Below are 19,731 nucleotides of genomic sequence, written 5' to 3'. Positions count from 1 at the left end.
CTTGCTTCTCTTTGTCACAAGTTAAAAGGTATGGGATTTGTTCCCATTAGACTATTTTCCATGTTGTTAACAGAAATGTGAAATTAAAAAAAAAAAAAGAAAGAAAGAAAAAGAAGCTCAGTTTTAGTTATGTTTTATTTTTTGCACGATTAATCCATACAATCGGAATAAAATGTAGCATAAATCCATTTATCGAAACTCAAAATAAGAACACGGCTACAGTCTCAATAAGACTTGTCTTCTGTTGGAATCGAAACGGAAACCAAACAAGATTACTTATCACGTGCCAAGACTGAAGCGCCCTCGGTGCTTAACGTGTCACGTGCTAACGCAGGTAAAACTGTGCAGTTGCCTAGAGGCGTACTCAGGTTGAGGGCGACCGCTGTACTTCAGCCCTAGAGGTGCAAGTCCAAAAGTGCCGCGACTCGGACTGAAATTTGACCCTGACAGCACACCCGTTTGTTAGTCTTCTTGTCAGCTGGTGCCCACCCGCTGCAAAACATGAACGAAGATCATCACCCGACGCCTGGAGTATTAGTCGGGCCGCCAGCCACTGTCTCTAATGTTACATCGCACCCCCTGAATAGCAGTGTTATCGTTCAAAATGCTAACGTAGCACCCGCCTTAGCGGCATGCATTTCCATAGGAGGTAAGGTTTTTTTGTGCATTTTTTTTGTAAATATGCTTCTGGCATTTAAGGCCTGACCACTTTTTTTTTTTAACGCTTAAGTTCAGTAAATAATTACTTTGCGTTGTTTATAATCTAGAGGTTAGAGAGGGCACCTTTATCTTCGGTAGAGAAAACCACGATGCCTTATCATACAAACGGTTGAGAAATTAATTAATAAAACAATTTTATATGCGTGCCTGCTATTCCATGTGTAATAATGAAGAAAAATTTGTCATTCCTAATTGCAGTCGAAAAACGTTTGTTTGCATTATGTGTTTAAGTAGCCAAATGCGAGATTAAAAATAAAATTTCCTCTTCTTGAAGAACAAGAGTTGAGGATACAGTTAAATCAGAGGATTTCCTAATAGGCGCAAGAAGGACAATTCCAAAGCTTTGCACTTTAAGGGGCTCCACACTTAACATAGACGACAACAACAGTAATAAATAACTCTTACTGAATGTTTCTTTCGCTCTTGCTGATAGAATACGATAGGAGGGAGAGACAGTGAGTGAAAGAGAGGAGAAAATACTTTTTTACAACAAGCAAATTAATACTGATGAAACAACTGCATGGTTCTAGAGGGCAGAACTATAAGCACTTTGTTGTGCTTATAGTTCTGTCCGAGCTACCCTCTCTGTGAATTAAAATATAATTATGAAACTGATACAGTTCACTTCAAAATAATAATTATGAAATAATAGACCCTCAAATTAATTATACATTATTTTTATACTTCATTTGGTAAATGATGTGATCCAATAATTTTTAAAAAATAATCATTGATAAAACTGCTATAACTTTGAAAGGCATATACCAAGAGAGATGAATTTGGGACTTAACAGTTACTGAAAGATATTTTACAAGATTATACTATGAAAAATTACGTAAACGATCTTTCAGTATTGTGAGTTCGTAATGTAAAAATCAATTTTCGTAAAGTCAAGTTTTTGTTTGTCATACAAACAGCACATTTCTTGGAAAAGATTTAAGCAACTGATTCGTTCTGTATATACTGGTGCAAGGTTGGTAAACTACTGGTCAAACTGTTATAGCTGCATTTGTTTTCATTAAGGTTTTTGCAACATTCTCGAGTTCAATTTTAGTTCATTAACTTTTCGGATTAGTTTTTGATTAATTTGAATTATGCAGAAGAGGAGAGAGGAGAATCGTAACTAAATGATAAACAAGTATGGAATGTTTGTAAATAAATATTAAAAGGTACATTTCCTAATAAATTTTCTCTTCTATAGTAGCACCATTCCTAATCATAATGAACCTAAAGCTGTTTTAGATGCGTTTCGCAAATTGCATAAGTACCCATAACAGTCGTCGAGTTATTTGGAATTTCTATAGAAATTTGTAGATCCAATTTTTATTTCAGTTGGACTATTTTCAGAAACAAATGGACAACATTTCAAAATTATGTATTGTAAGAACTCATTTCTGGTTGAGTGCAGTTTAATAAAAATTTGAGATGAACACATTAAGATATCTATGTGGTTTAATTTGGGGTTTCAATCGGTGCGTCTTTAATTACAAAATTAGCTAAATGAGTCCGCGTTGTCTAATGATTAACGAAATATAATTGGTATTTAGGATCTTTATTAAATTTTGTCGAGTAATTTCGATTTTAGTTTCAATTGGCCATTCATAGTGGCAAAATTAGACAAAACAAAATTATGTCTAGAGTACATAAAAAGCCAGTATTTTTCTTATAATTGTAGATAAAACAATCTGTTGAAGAAGTGAATACAGATATAGACTCATTTCTATGTAACAACTTTAAAAATGTACTCAACATGTAACCACCGAAAAGCTGCATGAAATAAACTTTTAAACATTTTTTAAGATCAATCCTACACGAAGGTTGCAAACCAATAGCATATTATTATCGTGCTTGGGCTAGGGATTAAGAAGAAAGAAAACAACTATGAAATTACCTACGGAGGAAGCACAAAGCAAAAGCTGAATGCATGAAAGTGATTGGAATGAGTCTTTGAAAGATGGACTATCAATTAGGACTGCTTTCTTCAAGGCGAGCAATAAGCATTTTTAGAGAGATTTTTGGAGATAGATATGTATATATTTTTCGAGAGGTTATGTGGATAAAAGCAGCTTTTTTTTTCATTATTGGCTCTTACAATTTTTATTTTTATAAAAAAATTCAAATAATTTTTGAATTTTCTTTTAATGATTTAAGGGAATGGTGTCGTAACGACTTTTCTATCCAGTACGTACCTGAATCGGGATGCCTTTAAAATAATTTCAAAAATCCGAAACGCCGATCCTCAACCTGCAGGCCATCCTCCCTCTGTGAAATGGGAATATTCGTTCTTGTGTTGGTATATGGTTTGTTTATATTATTGCATGAATTCCTAAGTGATTAATGAATCCTTACATAAACATTATAATCTTAGAACTCTTGAATGAATGCATTCCCTAAACTTCTTTAAAGATTTCCTTCGCAAATCTTAAAATTGTATCAAAAATTCTAAGTTATACCCTGCAGTCAAACATTATACAGAATGGATTTTCTGTGCAATCTCTCAAGAAAGTAATTAATTGTTTCTAAATACCGTGAAAGAACCCAATCCAGACTAACACAATCAAAATAAGTATATCCTAAATTTCGTATATTAAATTATAAATATAACACATACACATTATAAACATGCTCGTGTTATAGTTAAGAAAAATAATAACAAATGCAACATACGACAGTTATTTCTTGAGAGAGAGACTTCAAGTCAAAATTTTCCACTGGTATTTCATTAATGACACTGGCTATTCTCTGATTTCCAGCATCAAGGTCGATAAAACCTGTCGTATATCATATCCAGTAAGAATTGTCAGCATCGCTATATGGAGCACAGATATATATCTGCAGTTTTCCTCCAAGTTTCATTCATTCGCAAAGGGAAGATTGAGAATTCAATATTACTGTCTTCGAGACTTATTTCATATCCATTTAGGTTTAAAACAGTAGCTAAGCTTTTCAAGGCTGCATTTAATCATTTATATTCCAATTTCGTATATCCTAACGAAAATACGATTTTGTTTAAAAGTTTCATCATGTGACATTGTTTGGTTTGCTAAAATTACGCCAAAACATTAATCTGTGTGTGTGTGTGTGTGTGTGTGTGTGTGTGTGTGTGTGTGTGTGTGTGTGTGTGTGTGTGTGTGTGTGTGTGTGTGTGTGTGTGTGTGTGTGTGTGTGTGTGTGTGTTCTCAAGTCGGTTTGTCTATTTCACGAAACCTTGTGAAACAGTTAACACCTTCAGTCGAAACGTCTTCAGAAATTACTGGCGTCATACAGACTGGAGTCAAATTCAGGTCTTTCTTGCAAAAGGGCATCATCGCTAACAAATGTGTTAAGGAGATGTTATTTCAACGTGATTATCAAAGAAATAGGTAATCTAATATTCATCCTTTGCTGAATTCCAAATACATAAGATAAAATGAATTACAGTATATAATAATAAATAATAATAATAATTAGGAGCTGTTATCGTTTATATATTTATAGACATTTGGTAGTTCAATTTTTAAATCATCTCATGAAATAATTAAGAAGCACTGATTTCGCAGTGTTTATATCACATATCTGATACTTAAGTGCATGTATACTATCTTGTCCTAAACATGTGAAATATGTTTTTTCTAGTGAGTAGCTGCAGACTGGACAAAATAGTTTTTTTTTTAATTTAATAAAAAAAAAAACTTTTTTTCAACTTTGGAAAAACGCAGACGAATACGCGTAAAATAAAGAGCCAGAGCATTCTAGTATCGCAAATTAATGTAACAAATAATATTTTTCAAAATAAATCAATGTTGTTTTTTACTGTTCTCCCTATTCTTATTATTTATTAACTTCAGCTTCTTGGGATGGTTCTCACACAGAAAAAATGTTCTCCGAGCAACAATACAGCACCACTCATCACGTTATGGAACATATTAACATATTATTAGGACATATTAAAAAAATGGGGCGGAGGTCTTGGGCGGGCACTTTTTTCATAGGTTATGGATAATTTTTTTTTTAAAATAGTATTTGAATAATTTATGAGGTCTTTCATACAAAAACGAGATGTAAAGGTGTCATCAATGAGATTATAAAATGTACATAAAGAAATAAATTATTTGAAAGTTGCATGTTGCTGGTAATCAACTGACGGCCTGGCTGACCGAGTAGTTAGCTTGTACATTCTCCAATTACTGGCTGCGGGATCGAATCCTACCGTACGCATAGATGTTTGTGATTGTCTTCAGGTGGAAGATGAATCATATCGCTAGGTGTGAGACCATTGCCTTACTGTAAACCTAATGTGGCTTGAAAAAGTTCCATGTTTGGTCTCTCGAGCGAGTTTCCAGACTAGGTAAAAATACTAAACAATTATAAAAAAAAACTAGTAAAAACAGGGGGAAAATCCATAGCTCATCCAAGGTACTAATATACTATAGGTTTCGTGGATGGGAGTCACATTAAAAGTAGATATAGTATTTTTTCAAATATCCAGAATTAATTTATGGCATTTACATTTTTACTATAAAATAGGAAAACTGCGATAGAAAAGTAGAATAAACAAAGTTAGGAAAATATCACACATTACATAAAATATATACTTTATTATATGACTGCACAAGACTGAAAAATATATATTTGTCCAGTCTTGTGCACACAGACAAACATATGTACTTAATATATTTTTTTTCTAAACTCAAAATTTATTCATAATGTCACAATATACATATGTCGGTAGCACAGTCGGTATAGACGAAGCCCTGTGTCGGAAATAACTGAGTTTGATTTGCATCTATGACGTGAGGAACTTTTATCTGGTCTCTTTCGAATAAAGGTGAGTTAGCCGGTCTTGTGCGGAGGTTGAGGGTTTTTTCACCCGGAAACTCGAGTTTTTCGTCCCTCAGAACAGGCAAACAGTGAACACACATATACAGACATAAGACAGCCCTGGTATAAGGATTAACCAACCTATTCCGAAAGATTTCGGTTTCGAATGCCTACAAGGTGAAGTGTGGGGTCTACGAGTAAGTGTAAATCAGGAAGGACATAGCTTATATGCTAATACTACTAGTAATTACTGTTATAATGTGTACAGAGTACTGTATACAGATATATGTACAATTAAAATATAATTATTACATTTTGTAATACAGTTATTGCAGAATGCTGAGAGAGTTCATTTTTTTTTTATAAATATACGTAATAATAATAATCTTAGCAGCATATTTATTATTTTGTTCACATCTTTCGAAGCTAACATTTAGCTTATATGAAAATGTTTTCGATGCCATTAAAGTATATATATATGTTTAAGAAAATTTGTGTGTGTGTGTGTGTAACATTTCTTTTTTAAGTAGTAACAGGTAATTTAACCATTCCAATAAAATGACACTTTTTTTTGGCATGTGGCTACTTTAATAATATGCGGCATTGTTATTACCAAGTGTTGAGTATAGGTAAAGGGACCACAAAGCTCTCTTTGAAGCAGCATATGAAGTTAGGTTCTATATATCGCATGGAGGAAGTTTATTTAATAGGTCTGGTACACAGAACTGATATGTTGTTTTTCCATATATTATAATTACCTATAATGATAGTAAAGATAAAAAGCCAAAAGGCTATAAAACAACAAAGGATGTTTATCCCCTTATTTTCTACCTATAATGATGTTATATGCTGAGATCTGATTTGATATGGGATAGTTATTGTTGTTCGCTATTTTACAGAAAAGTTGTCTCAGCATGATAGTGTAACGCCTAAGATAGTTTAATAATAATAATAAATTCTATTTCACTGTGACACCGAAACATCATTCTGACGTGGACTGAACGTCTACTTTTCATAAGATAAACTGTCAAATGTTATACTAAAATTGCACTTTTTTTTTCGACAATAAAATGTTCGTTTACCATGCCGAGATAATTATTGTAATATTGCTGTAACAGTACAAAAGATCCTGAGAAACAGACTTCAGCTTGGAAACTTTTCGATTTTAATTTTTTTTCCTTCCTTAGTGATGTTCCTACATTTGATTCCCATTTAAAACAGAATATTTATTGAGTGAGTTTTCGGGCCCAGTTTCTGAATTATTTGATATCACATAAATTTGCTCTGTCATTTTTCTGATGTATTTAAGGTTAGTTCTGTATTTTCCCCCATCTTTCGTCTTTTATTAAAATTGAGCTGTCTGATCTAGATTCATCAGCTCTAATCACGATTAGAACAAATGAGCTCTAAAAAAATTTAAATATACTGAAAAGGCTTTGTTGAACAAATTGGGGCGCAAAGCCAAAAATCCTCAAAACTACTTACACTACACTAATAAGGCCAATAATGGAATATGCAGCACCTATCTGGTCACCTTCGGCCTCATCGGTAAAGAAAAAATTAGACAAAATACAAGCAAAAGCATCCAAGATTATCACTGGTGCAGTCTCATCCACTAACAACATTTAGAGCCCAACAAGAATATGGGCTTGACCTGCTGGAGGACAGACGAAAATTTGCCACCATAAAATTCATAAATAATATCGGAGCTTTCAAAGTGATCATATCTCCCTAAAAACTTATGAACATTGGAACCAAAAATGCAGACTTCACAGATCATCAACTGTACAATATGATGACACTATCAGGAAAGAAATAGGTCTTGATCAGCTAAATGCCCATATAAACAAAGAACCTCTATTTTCCAGTCCTTTACCTTCAAATACCTCCATAAATCTAAACCTTACCAAACTCTGTACAAAAAAAAAAGAACCAAAAGAAATGCTCAAAGAAAAAGGCCTAAATACTATCGACCTTCTTTCAAAGTCCAAACGGGTTATTTGTTATTATACCGATGGATCGTCAGACACCAATATGATTAATGGAGGCGCTGGTGTTCTCCTTCTGCTCCTGAAAGGTGAAAAACTTTCGATAAAAGTTGGATCTGGGAGAATCGCTTCCAATTTTACCAGCGAACTCTACGCAATAAATAAAGCACTAGAAGCCTACTTAAAACTGTCATCATCTCAACAATCTGAAAGAATTATAATTTACAGTGACTCAAGATCAGCTATGGAGGCAATCAAAAGTGGCAATACCAAGCTCACACAAGACATCCATAAACTCTTAAATCAACTAAAGCATTTAGGTAAAAGTTGCATTTTACAATGGATTCCTGCTCATGTAGGCATTGATTACAATGAAGCAGCTGATAAACTAGTAAAAGAGGCCAGAGAACTCAACCAAGATAAATATGCTAACTCTTGCTGATGCCAATGCACTAACAAAAGCTAAACTAATTCCACTGAAATCAGTGATACAACATCAAATTCCCGAAATCAGTGCTAACAGAAGGACTTCCACCACGATAGCAAGATCAAGCTACCTGATCATTTGATCTAATTACATAGATGAAGATGGAACGGGACGTGTTACAAACATGTAATCTAACAAGGTGGTGAATCAAGTCAATAAATGATAGCACAACAATAAGCACAGAATACAATGCAATGCAGTTAAAGTATTCCTATATCGGACAAAATATAGTCAGCAATTAAGACAGAAAGTTTGCCTTAGTTTGCCCTACTAAAGAACATATAGATAAAGTGCAAATGCGGCTTATTGTCTCTAACAATTGCAATAAAGTAGCTTTAGTATTTAACTATGTGACGTATACCTTTAATAGTTAACATACAGTGATACTGTGCAATTTAGTCAGTATACTGTCATTTAGCACAATTAAATTATGGTCTACTAATTTCTTTGGATAAATAATTATTACTTCTTGAAATATTTGTTATCATGGAGACGCATACCGCCCCCCTTAATCTGTTCGCAGTCCACATTGTACACAGTACGAGTCACCCTGACCCTATGACAAGTAGTTTATTCTGCACTAGTATTAAATTAAATTCATTTCATTTCAGTTTGTTGTTCTTCGGTTATTATTCTTCTATAATTATTCTTCAATACTAGAATTAGAGAACATAAATAACTTCAAATTCATATACAGTTTTATAAATAATCTCGACTCATATACAATTAAAAAAATAATTAAACAACAAATGTTATTATAAATAAACTGTTATTCTCTCTCTCTCGTGTGTGTGTGTGTGTGTGTGTGTGTGTGTGTGTGTGTGTGTGTGTGTGTGTGTGTGTGTGTGTGTGTGTGTGTGTGTGTGTGTGTGTGTGTGTAAACAAACTCGCATGTATCATTTGAGGAAACTACAGATTAACAGCAAACTAAATCGCTTTTTAGAAGCACCAGTTTTTTTTTTAAAAAAAGAAAGCAAGAGAAAATTGAGCTAAAGACGCTACAGTATCAAAAGCTAAGCGAATCATAAGTAGTAATATCGAAGAAGATTAATCCAACAACAATAATAATAATCCGCAGTATTTACAGGCCCTTAAGTGCCACGTATGCTCGGGTTTTGGAACCATTATTTTAGATACCTGGCTAGTTAGCATTATGCCTAAATATGTTTTTCGGGTATAGATCACGTACGTATGTTTTTTCCAGGCCTGTTTGACTGGGTGCAGGACGAAAAACATTTCCGAAGGGAAAAAAAAACATTTCCTTACGACTTCTGTATGAGACCAGTAATGTTATTTTAAAAACAGTATTGTTAAAATTAATATTTAATATTAAGAATTTCTGAAATTCGAGAGATTTGTAATAGAACTATAGAAGACGTACATGCATACATGCACTGTCCTTATAAATCTAAAGGGTGTGCAGTATTATTAAGTTTAGAAATGAGCAAATGATGCTGATTTTTCATAATATCATTTTATGAAAAATAACTGCATTTTAATGGAAATAAAATGTAACTTTTTACTCTGTTTTATTTATTCCATTAAAAGGTTATCCTAGGTTGCCATATTAGTCATATCAATCAGTTTGCTGCAGTTCCATGATTAGTAGAGCCCAAATTAACTGTAGCTGATGTCTTAATGGATTCTTGTGAATGATTATTTTTATTTATTTATTTATTATTTTAATTGTGGCGTAAAGAGACACATAAATTATGTGCACTACCACTTCCATGCTTCTCAACCATAGGTGTTGTTTTCCACAGAACAGAACCACGACTTTCACGGACTCAACAACTACCATCCACTTCAGCTGTCCCAACTACACTTTGATTTTTTCAAAAAAAAAAAAAAAAGAAAGAAAGCGATACATGTAGTTTCGTTATATCCAGCATTCCGGGTAAGAAAGTGTCAAAAATAGAGTTCATTCCCTCTTTATGATAAGTCTGGTTCAAATTTGACAGGGAACTCTTTTTTCAAGCCTCCAATGAACATGATAATTGTTTCGGCACCAGATGATGAAACTCATCTCGCATACAGAGAACTCTGCGGGTTCGAATCCAACAGCAGGATTCGAACCCGCAGTCTGTTGTTTGGAAAGCGAATACGCTAACCAGGGGGATAAAAAGCTTGCTGCTATTAAACTGTTAAAGTTTAAAAGTAAAAGAGCTTTCTCTTTACTAAAGTTACTGCCAATGACTTTTAACTTCTTCAGATCCGTTGTGAGGAACATAAATCATATATCCAGTGTCCTGAACCTGAACAGTCTGGCTTAGCGGAACCTGCTATCTCAACCAAACAGTTTTTTTTGGAGGAAACTAAACTTTTACATAAAAGCAGATTTCTTATAGAGCGGTTATACAAGGAGAACTTTGAGGCCTTTCTAAACCGACCAAACTTAAACAATCTGATGGCCTTTCGGTTATCCCTTTATGGGAAATATTACTGTAACAATCTTATGTAAATTTCTGATTAATATCTTATTATATTAATTTATTATATATATTTGTTTCAATAATGAAATATCGTGAGCTGACATGATTAAAAGAATTATAAAAAAAAATTGTATTTTATTTTGTGTTCTATTGTTGTTATCGTACTGAAGATGCCACTTAGGCAAAAATTCTACGTTAATAAAACGTTTTACGTGAGTTTCAAACATAATTACTACCTGTTCTAAACTCTGTTTTTGTCTAAAGTACAATATATTTTTAAGATGTTGTCTTCTCCATGGTACTGTATTCACCTGACGAAGTCGGCATTTCCGATGAAACTAGTAGTGAAACCTTATTAAATTTCTTGTATTTTTTCTCGGTGTTTAAGTCAGTTAATAATTATAAACATGGCATCTAACCGAGTCATTTACTCTCTCTCTCTCTCTCTCTCTCTCTCTCTCTCTCTCTCTCTCTCTCTATATATATATATATATATATATATATATATATATATATATATATATATATATATTAAAAAAATTGGGAAATTGCTGACCGCGTGTTGTGTTCTAAAATTTTGCCAAACATTTTAGCTTCTTTCAGATATTCCTGAAAAGTTATATTCAATGATATTCTTATATCAGATTTGTGTCCCTGTTTGTAAAAATAGTTCAATCATCCAGGATTTGCTCTTTTGACCAGGCCTTCTGAATTACGCGATCTACTGTAAAAATTTAAATTACAAAACTTGAAGAATTTCAAATAAACAAATCAAACCGTGTTAGTTGCCTCTAGTCTGATCATATCTAGGCTGAGACAGCGATTTGGGGAGGGCACTTGCCCAGAGAGTCAATTTTTCCTATATAAAGAATTTTTTTTTTAATGTGATGAATTACTTTTACTCATTTAACTAAAGCAGGGCGTAAGTTCTGTTTCGTCATTTTGCAATTCCGTTACTTGTAACTTGCAATTCTTGAAAGTAAGCATTTAATCCATAAAATGGATTAAAAACATCTACACAAGTGACAATCACCTATGTACAGTATTAATAACATCCTTATAGAACAAGTCGACTCCTACAATTACTTAGGACAAACAATAAAAATGAATAACGATTTATCTGAAGAACTAGCAAAAAGAAAGAAAGCTGCAAGGCTATCATTCAGCAGACTAAAGAAACACTTACTGATCCAAATCTTGACATCTTTTCGAAGGCAAAACTATTTAATACTGACATTCTTCCATCAATCACATATAGATCAGAAACATGGAACACGACAAGAAAAGAAGAAGAGACTCTCAGAATAACTCAGCATGCAATAGAACGTGGGATTTGTAACGTCAGCAAAATGAAATATGTTAGAAACACGGAACTAAGAAAGAGATCAGGCATAAAAGATGTTGTAACTGCAGTATATGAAAGCAAGATGAGATGGGCAGTCACATAGCCAGACTCAGGAATAACAGGTGGACATATATAGAATACTCAACTGGCAACCAAGAATAAAGAAAAAACCAAGAAAACCACCTGCAAGATGTGAGGATCCATTAGTGAAATTTATGGGTATAACATGGAAGAGAGAGGCTCAAGTTCGAGATCGTTGGAGGCATCTTTGTGACCTGCACTCATGGAGAAATCCTGAGTGAAACATAGATCCATCAAGGTAATCAAGGTAATTCTTGAATGGGGTAGTTTATTCAGTGATGGAAATTTTGGAGTGAAACCGAAAGTGGAGTAATAAAAGTAGTGTTAGATTATAGCAGTGGAATGATTTGGTTTTTTTTTTTTTTTTTTTTTGTAAGAACCGGATGACCTTTCACCTCAATTCGGAGTACTGCTAATGCAGTAGCTTCTTCATCTATGAAGAAGCATACATAACGATATTTTAGATGTAATGTTTCTTAACGATTCATTCCCATATTAACAGCTGATTTCCTATTATCTATTTCAAGGGTATGCTTATGATATCAAACTCTCATTTTACTTGACTTTTGTGTTATGTTCTGATGTTTTGTCAGTTGGCAATTGGGATATTGGTCCTGGTTCGAACAAAAACAGAAACTACATATTGCACAGTTCAATTAAAGTCAGTAAAAATAACTTGGTGTAAAGTTTTTTTTTTTCTGATTTGGAATTATGCATAATGATAGTAAACGTCAGTATAAAAATTAATTTCGTATAAAATATATGCCAAATATAACACACACACACACACACACACACACACACACACACACACACACACACACACACACACACACACACACACACACACACACACACACACTAGAGAAAAATATAACAGAGTTAAACTCTGTGTAAAAGTAGCTAAACAAAGGTCATGAGAAGACCTTTAGGAATTAAAAACGACGATGGCAAAATGTTCTGAAAGCTATTGAAAAAAAAAAGGGGGGGGGACTTACAAATGGAGGAAAGAGTATTGTAAAAGTAATCATAGATGAAAAAAGTAACATAAAAAGTGCGAAAAACAATATTCTACATGTCTGGAGTAATGCTTGGAAAGATGGTTAGCTGCAACATGCAATGATAGACCAGAAAATGTTCAAGATCAATGCAATCGATACTTGATTAGAAAACGCCATCCAAACCTTGAACCGTGGAAAGACAGCCGTAGATAGTAAATACTATTTGACCATAAATACTCAATTATGAAGGTACAAAAGTTTTATACCTTCATTTGAATTCTGCAGTGGGTAACTTGCATAATTTAAAATGCCTAATCAGACAGTAGGTCGAATTCCTGGTGACTGGAGTACAGTTCTTTCCAATCTATTAAAAAAAAAGAAAGAGAAGAAAATAAAAATAAAACTGAATGTGAGAATTACAGATGAATTTCCTTACTGAGTGTTCCAGTGTACGATTTAAGCAAGCAAGCATACCTGAGAAGAGGCTAAAAAATTGTAGAAGGGAAACTTCGTGGAGAATAAGCTGGGTTCAGGCAAAAATAGAGGTTGTCAGGATCAGAAGTTCCCCTTTTTAGTTGAGAAATCGTGGTAATAAAACAAGGACCTGTATTTAAGTTTTATATATCCGAAAAAGGGACGAGGTGCTAAGGGAAAAGCTGTTCAAAATGCTACAATTATAGGGAGTAAACGAGATTATTATAATATATATATATATATATATATATATATATATATATTGTAAAGTAGTTAGAGATAAAGGAAAATTTGTGTTATGTGTTGTATAATATATATATATATATTATAATTAGGAAGATTTTGTTGATGTAAAAGCAGGTGTAAGATAAGACAATAGCGCATAGTCTACACTATTATTCATCATATATATGGATCACATTATGAAAGAAAGTAGCATTAAACTTAATATCAAAATCAGATATCAAAATTAGCTGATTATTTTAAGATGATGTTATACTCCTAAAGAAATCCCGTGCATTTGTCTAAGATTCTTTAACTAAACTGAAAAAGTGCTTTTTTTTTCAATTGTTGAAACGAGTTTTAGTGAATATAGCAAATCAGATATGGAAATGAACAACAGAATAAGCAAAACTAGTATGGTGAGGAGGTCTCATGAGTAAATTTATATGGAATAAGAGAAAAAATAGCCAATACCATAAAATAACTGTATACAAGGTGGTGTTCAAACCAATTTTAACTCATAGCTCTGAGAACTGGGTTAGAAATAAAACCGTCGATTCAAGATATAGACCACGTATCTAGAAGTTGTGAGAAAAATTAGGGGAGTGTATTGATGAGAGAATCATATGAAAAGCGAAGATATTAGAAATGAACTTGGCATTGTTAACATTCAAGAAAGTATTAGCAGAGCTAATCGAAGGTGATATGCTTAGTTGAACAGAATGGGAGAATAAACGTTATAAAACAGGTTTGATGTCATGATGGCAGACAAAAAGACTCAGAGGTAAAACTAGATCTCTGATTGTTACAGTCAGAAGTGTCCTAGAAGACAGAAATATAAGATGTGACAATGTTGAAGTGTTGACATATGGGAGTCTAATTTTGGAATCGTGTGTCACACATGATTCCAAAAGGAAATTAGTAATAATATAAACAATCGTGTAGTACTGTCAAAAATATCCTATACACCTTTTGAGGACACATCAGAAATTTGATGATAATAATGATACATTATCTCTCTTCGAGCAATGGATTAGTAAATTCTGTGCTTGAAATCATTAAATGTCAATGGATTTCAAGCACGGAATTTACTAATCCTTTGTTTGAAGAGAGAGACGAAAAGTTGAAATTTCCAAAATGCATGAGAAACTAAAAACAAAGTCGTTGCACAACTCTTTCATTCGACTTTATTACTAATGGCGTCTGTGTTTATTTTATGCCACTTCTTGATGTTGATTCGCTTTCAGGTTTATGTATTGCTTGAGATCTGTAATATTTCATTTATTTTCGCAGTTCTCATATATAAGAGAACTAAATTAGAAAATATTTCATTGGGAATAATTGGGTTCATATAAACCAAAAAAAATGTACAAATGTAAGGTTAACATTATCTCAGATAACACGTCAGGTTTAGTAATCTTAACACGAATGTCATTTCCGCTGTAGTTGTTCAACGGAGATTTCATAGTGAGCATCGCCTAAGTAAATGAACGTAGCCTTTTATATATATAAAGAATGTAGGTGTTTGTTTGCAGACATTTTCTCGAAGTTATTGACTAGTGACTGAGCCACAACTCTAACATGCTGAGTCACATAAACCGCAATATGTAATGCAGTTAATACGTGTCATTCCTTCCGCCGATCCAAACAGTCCTGTGCATATCGTGGTCGTGTTTAACAATAACGGTCTGCGTATTTAAGACTGCTGTACCTGTACAGCATCTTGGGTCATTGAGATGCCGAAAGTGGGTTTTAACTTTACCGCTACCTCCCTATTCATCAGGAAAACCCTTATATTTAAGTCGCCGAAATGAAGCCATATGGCTCTTTCTTTGATGAATTACCCTTATATTATTATTCATTTTATTTTATTTTCGAAATCCAGAAATATCGTATAAAATAAATAATACAAGCTTTTAAATCGCATTATCGAAAACAAAATCTATTAATTTTTAATAATATATGGCAAAACTTCGCTTTAAAAATAATAATTATGCACGTAAGACCAGTGTATTTGCAACCCGGATTTTTGGGTAAACTCTGGGTAAAAAGAAAAAAAAAAGTTGACTCCTACCAATCTGGTTAACTAGCAAAATGATCCTTTAGCTGTGTATTCTGCATTAATTTATTGTCTTTATATAGTAGAACGCATCGTTTATTAGGGGTCAGTAACTGGTCTATAAGCTGTATCTTGGACTGTCGTATTGGGTTTCAGTGTTTGTAACTCATTCATGAGCTGACTTTCCTCGAAATGTGGCAGCATCACTGATAACACAAAGTAATCAGTGATGCTGCCACAATACTGTCGATGCTGAATATAGTCCATATAGCTAAATAGCACATCTGTTATATAAGACTAGAGAATTTCTTATTATAACTAACAATGATGAAACTCAAAATTGTTTGTAAAAAAATGACTAAATTAAAAACTATTTTAATACTTTAATTCGCAAAATATTTCTAAATATTTAAGTTTTTATTGTTTATATATAAACAATTAAGTTCTTTCATTTGTACGAAGTTTCATGAAAGGATGTTGCTACAAGTAATGATGTTGAATACTATCATACATCATTACATATATTTGAACACTTAATATGTAATATATACAGGACAGCTGAAAAAGTTCTGATAAAAACCTAGAATAAAAATGATATGAAAGCAACTGATATAACCACAAGAAAGAACAAATCTTAAAACCCTTTAACTCCTATGTTTCATCAAATTGTAATAATTTGTTCTTTTAGAATATATGAGATATACTTAGTTCTACCTCAATTCCTTCATAGTGATTATCACAACTTTTCAGCACACACTCGTAGAAATGTTTGTTTTCGTTGTCCACATTTATATATTACATATTAAGTGTCCAAATGTATGTAATGATGTATGACAGTATTCAACATCATTGTTTGTAGCAACGTCCCCTTATTTTATTTAATAGTGCACTTGTTTTCAGAAAGGAAATATAGTAGATACATCCCATATTGTTTCTTAGCCGAATAAGAAACTCAAAGAGTTTCATGCCGAATATAGAAACTATATAAAGTTCGGCGATTCCAAGCGTAAGCAAATACCTGGATAGTGCAGCACCTGACCCATTCGGTAGTGCAAGCTGAGGCAACTCATAGCAAGGGTGGAGCAAGCTCCGATCACTATTCTTGGTATTTTCCCATAATGTGAAATACCAAGAATAGTGATCGGAGCTTGCTCTACCCTTGCTATGAGTTGCCTCAGCTTGCACTACCAAATGGGTCAGGTGCTGCACTATCCAGGTATTTGCTTACGCTTAGAATCGCCGAACTTTATATAGTTTCTATATTCGGCATGAAACTCTTTGAGTTTCTTATTCGGCTAAGAAACAATATGGGATGCAATATCCCCTAATTTAAATAAGTTCATGTCGCCGAATTGAAGCCTTTGGCTCTTCATATAATTAGTTAATTAATAGTAGATACTTTTTTTGGCTCTTTATTTTAGTGCACTTGTCTAAGATTCTTTAACTAAACTGAAAAACTGCTTTTTTTTTTCAGCTGTTGAAACGAGTTTTAGTGAATATAGCAAATCAGATATGGAAATAAACAACAGAATAAGCAAAACTAGTATGGTGAGGAGTCTCATGAGTTTTAATGTCACCATTAAAATAGTAATAAATAGTAAGATACTTCTATTTTAATGGTGACATTAAAATGAAAGTATTTGATAATGAGAAGAATCTTTAACAATAATGAAAATACCTCGGTTAAAATTAAAATACCAGATCATTATGCAGTATACAAATGGCACTAGTGAAGTGCTTTAGGAATATCAGTTCAACATTCATGATAATAATAATATATTTTCTATCTTCATAATAATATAATATAATAATGTTATAATATAATTCAATAGTAATCTTCAAGACAGATTACAGTGGCTCGAGAAAAAATCGAGGCAATCTGGAGTTCAAGAAACTTAACAATTTAGTAGCATCTTATGCCATCAGAAATTTATTAATTTCTGTTAAATATAATAGGTTTAGAGGCCAAAACACTATTTTTCTTAGCTTGGTTCTTTAGTCGATGCCTCCAGCTGGCACTTAGAAGAGCGCCATGTAAGCAGATAATCTTGGACTACATCACAAATATGATCAGTAAGTTCAAGAACAACTGATGGACTTCGTTATTGTACTAAAAAAAAAAAAAAGAAAGAAAGAAAAAGGCAAGGTGCTCAGTCGCCATACACTACTTACAGTCCATAAATCCTAAGGGTGATCAATTTGGTATTATGTATTCCCAAACAGAAGTAATTTTTTTTTAATCGTTAATAAAGAATGTTAATCTTTATTAACGATTTAGTCATCTTTCGAATATGTTAAATTTTTTCTATAAAATGTAGAATATCCAAATGCTTTGTGTGTGACGCTTCTTTTATTTATTTATTTATTTACTTATTTTCTGTTCGGCTTGGAGTAGCGTTTCACCCTTCTGTAACACTATAGGACAAGGATCTTGTGATCATCTTTGTTTTTTGAGATGAAAAAGCAAAGTTTCTCCACTTCCTATGATTTTAATTTGTATAAAACGTATTAATTTACTGCGACCTACAACCTGTTATAGATACAGATTGTTTCTTGTATATAATACCGGAAGAACAACTTATAGTTCACGCCGAACAAGCAAGGCTTATTGGCAGCAAAGACTAGTAATATGGTATTTACGCCTTTCTAGTGCTGAATAATATATGCAGACACACGAACTGATAGAACATTGAAGGGTGTAATGCTACTAAAACTAAATATTAATATTATCAGTAAAATGAATCAATGCTACGAAAGAGACATTATGGCTGACATTTATGCGAAAGAACAGTTCTGGGAACAAAAAGAGAAGAATTATTAAGCTGATATTCGGTAATGCAACTAACTGAAGGGAATTGCATCATACTATGGCAAGTATACTTCTGAATAGACTAGTTCTTATTTCAAAATGCAAATGCTAGGAAATACCAATCATTATTAAGCAAATGTGTACTTGAAAACAGTATCTAAGCACAAAAAAAAAAAAGTTTAGATGTTCAGAATTTTTAATCTGGTATACTAAATAATTACGAATACTACAAAATATATAATCATAACATATCACAGTAAAGAAGAACCTACTAAAGAATGCCGGTTCAAAAAAAAAGACAACATTCCCATTAGCTACTTTTAGCATCTACTGTCTAGATCTCAGTAACATAATTATACATACTGGACAAGATTTTTTTTTTTTATATAATCACAAAAGTTTGGGGTTTGGTAATATTTAGTATGCGACATTAAGAAGCCTCAGAAATGTAAACAATGCAGTCTAAATCCACTAATCGTTCCATTCATGACAGATCACTTACAAATGCAAGTTTAAAGCTTTATTTTAAATATTATAATAGTTTGTTTAAAGCTTGTGTGTGAAAATAAATATAGAATTAAATTTAGAAATATGCGGATCAAAGGAAAAGTAAGTTTCAAATTAAATTTCTTTTCAAATGATTAGATTCACTGCTATTATTACTTTTTATTTTATATCGAAATGCAATAATTTTCACTGCAGTGCTACTGTTGGAATATTTCTAAAAAAATCTATGAAAATAAATCTAAATCCTAGCTGTGTTCAATCTTTCAGAAAATGGATCCCGTCACGTTATTGTATTTACGCATGTTCCTAGTAATGGGAAGCTTATGAAGATTCAAGCACCCTTTACCTTATCTGGAATATAATGCCTCTATCAAGGCTATACAGTTAGCTTTCAGATAAACTTCTTGTGTTACCCTGGCAACCTTTTGCTGCCTGATGACTTAGGAAACTTCAACATTTTATCTACTAAACGAAACATCTTCTAACCAATAAAGCAAAACCATTTCCGAATGTACGTGTAAAAGTCGAATGAAACTACATTACATTAGAGTGTAAAACAGGATCCGTATTTGTGTAATGACATGAATCATTATCAGTGGCGAAATTTATATTTATTTCATGCTTACAGTTAAAGACTTTTTAAACAGCAGAACTTAATACTCAATTTTAAGTAAGTTTCTCAGAATGAACCTGCAGATAAACATTCATTTTATCTGCCCGAATCATCATTAATAAACTCCGTTTGGTTGGGCGGCATTTATTTTAGGATCTCTACCAGAGTTTGTCATTGCAGTTTTGTTTTAATC

At 32.8% G+C, this 19,731-nt stretch overlaps 1 protein-coding gene across 1 annotated transcript in view; it reads left to right on the top strand.

Moving 5' to 3' along the window:
* Positions 1 to 364: 364 nt before the first annotated feature.
* The window catches only part of LOC150096605 (hepatocyte nuclear factor 4-gamma-like), a 283,786-nt gene continuing 264,419 nt past the window's right edge, over positions 365 to 19,731 (top strand). The window contains exon 1 of the mRNA XM_090408547.1: positions 365 to 649. Coding sequence (XP_090264673.1) covers positions 502 to 649 — 148 coding nt within the window. The 5' untranslated portion in view covers positions 365 to 501. The remainder of the gene's footprint in view (positions 650 to 19,731) is intronic.

This window comes from Typopeltis vanoorti, chromosome 18, assembly GCF_054136105.1.
Source record: "Typopeltis vanoorti isolate ZY-2024b chromosome 18, IOZ_Tvanoo_1.0, whole genome shotgun sequence".
NCBI classification, from domain to species: domain Eukaryota; kingdom Metazoa; phylum Arthropoda; class Arachnida; order Uropygi; family Thelyphonidae; genus Typopeltis; species Typopeltis vanoorti.
This window is presented reverse-complemented; position numbering and strand designations above follow the sequence as displayed.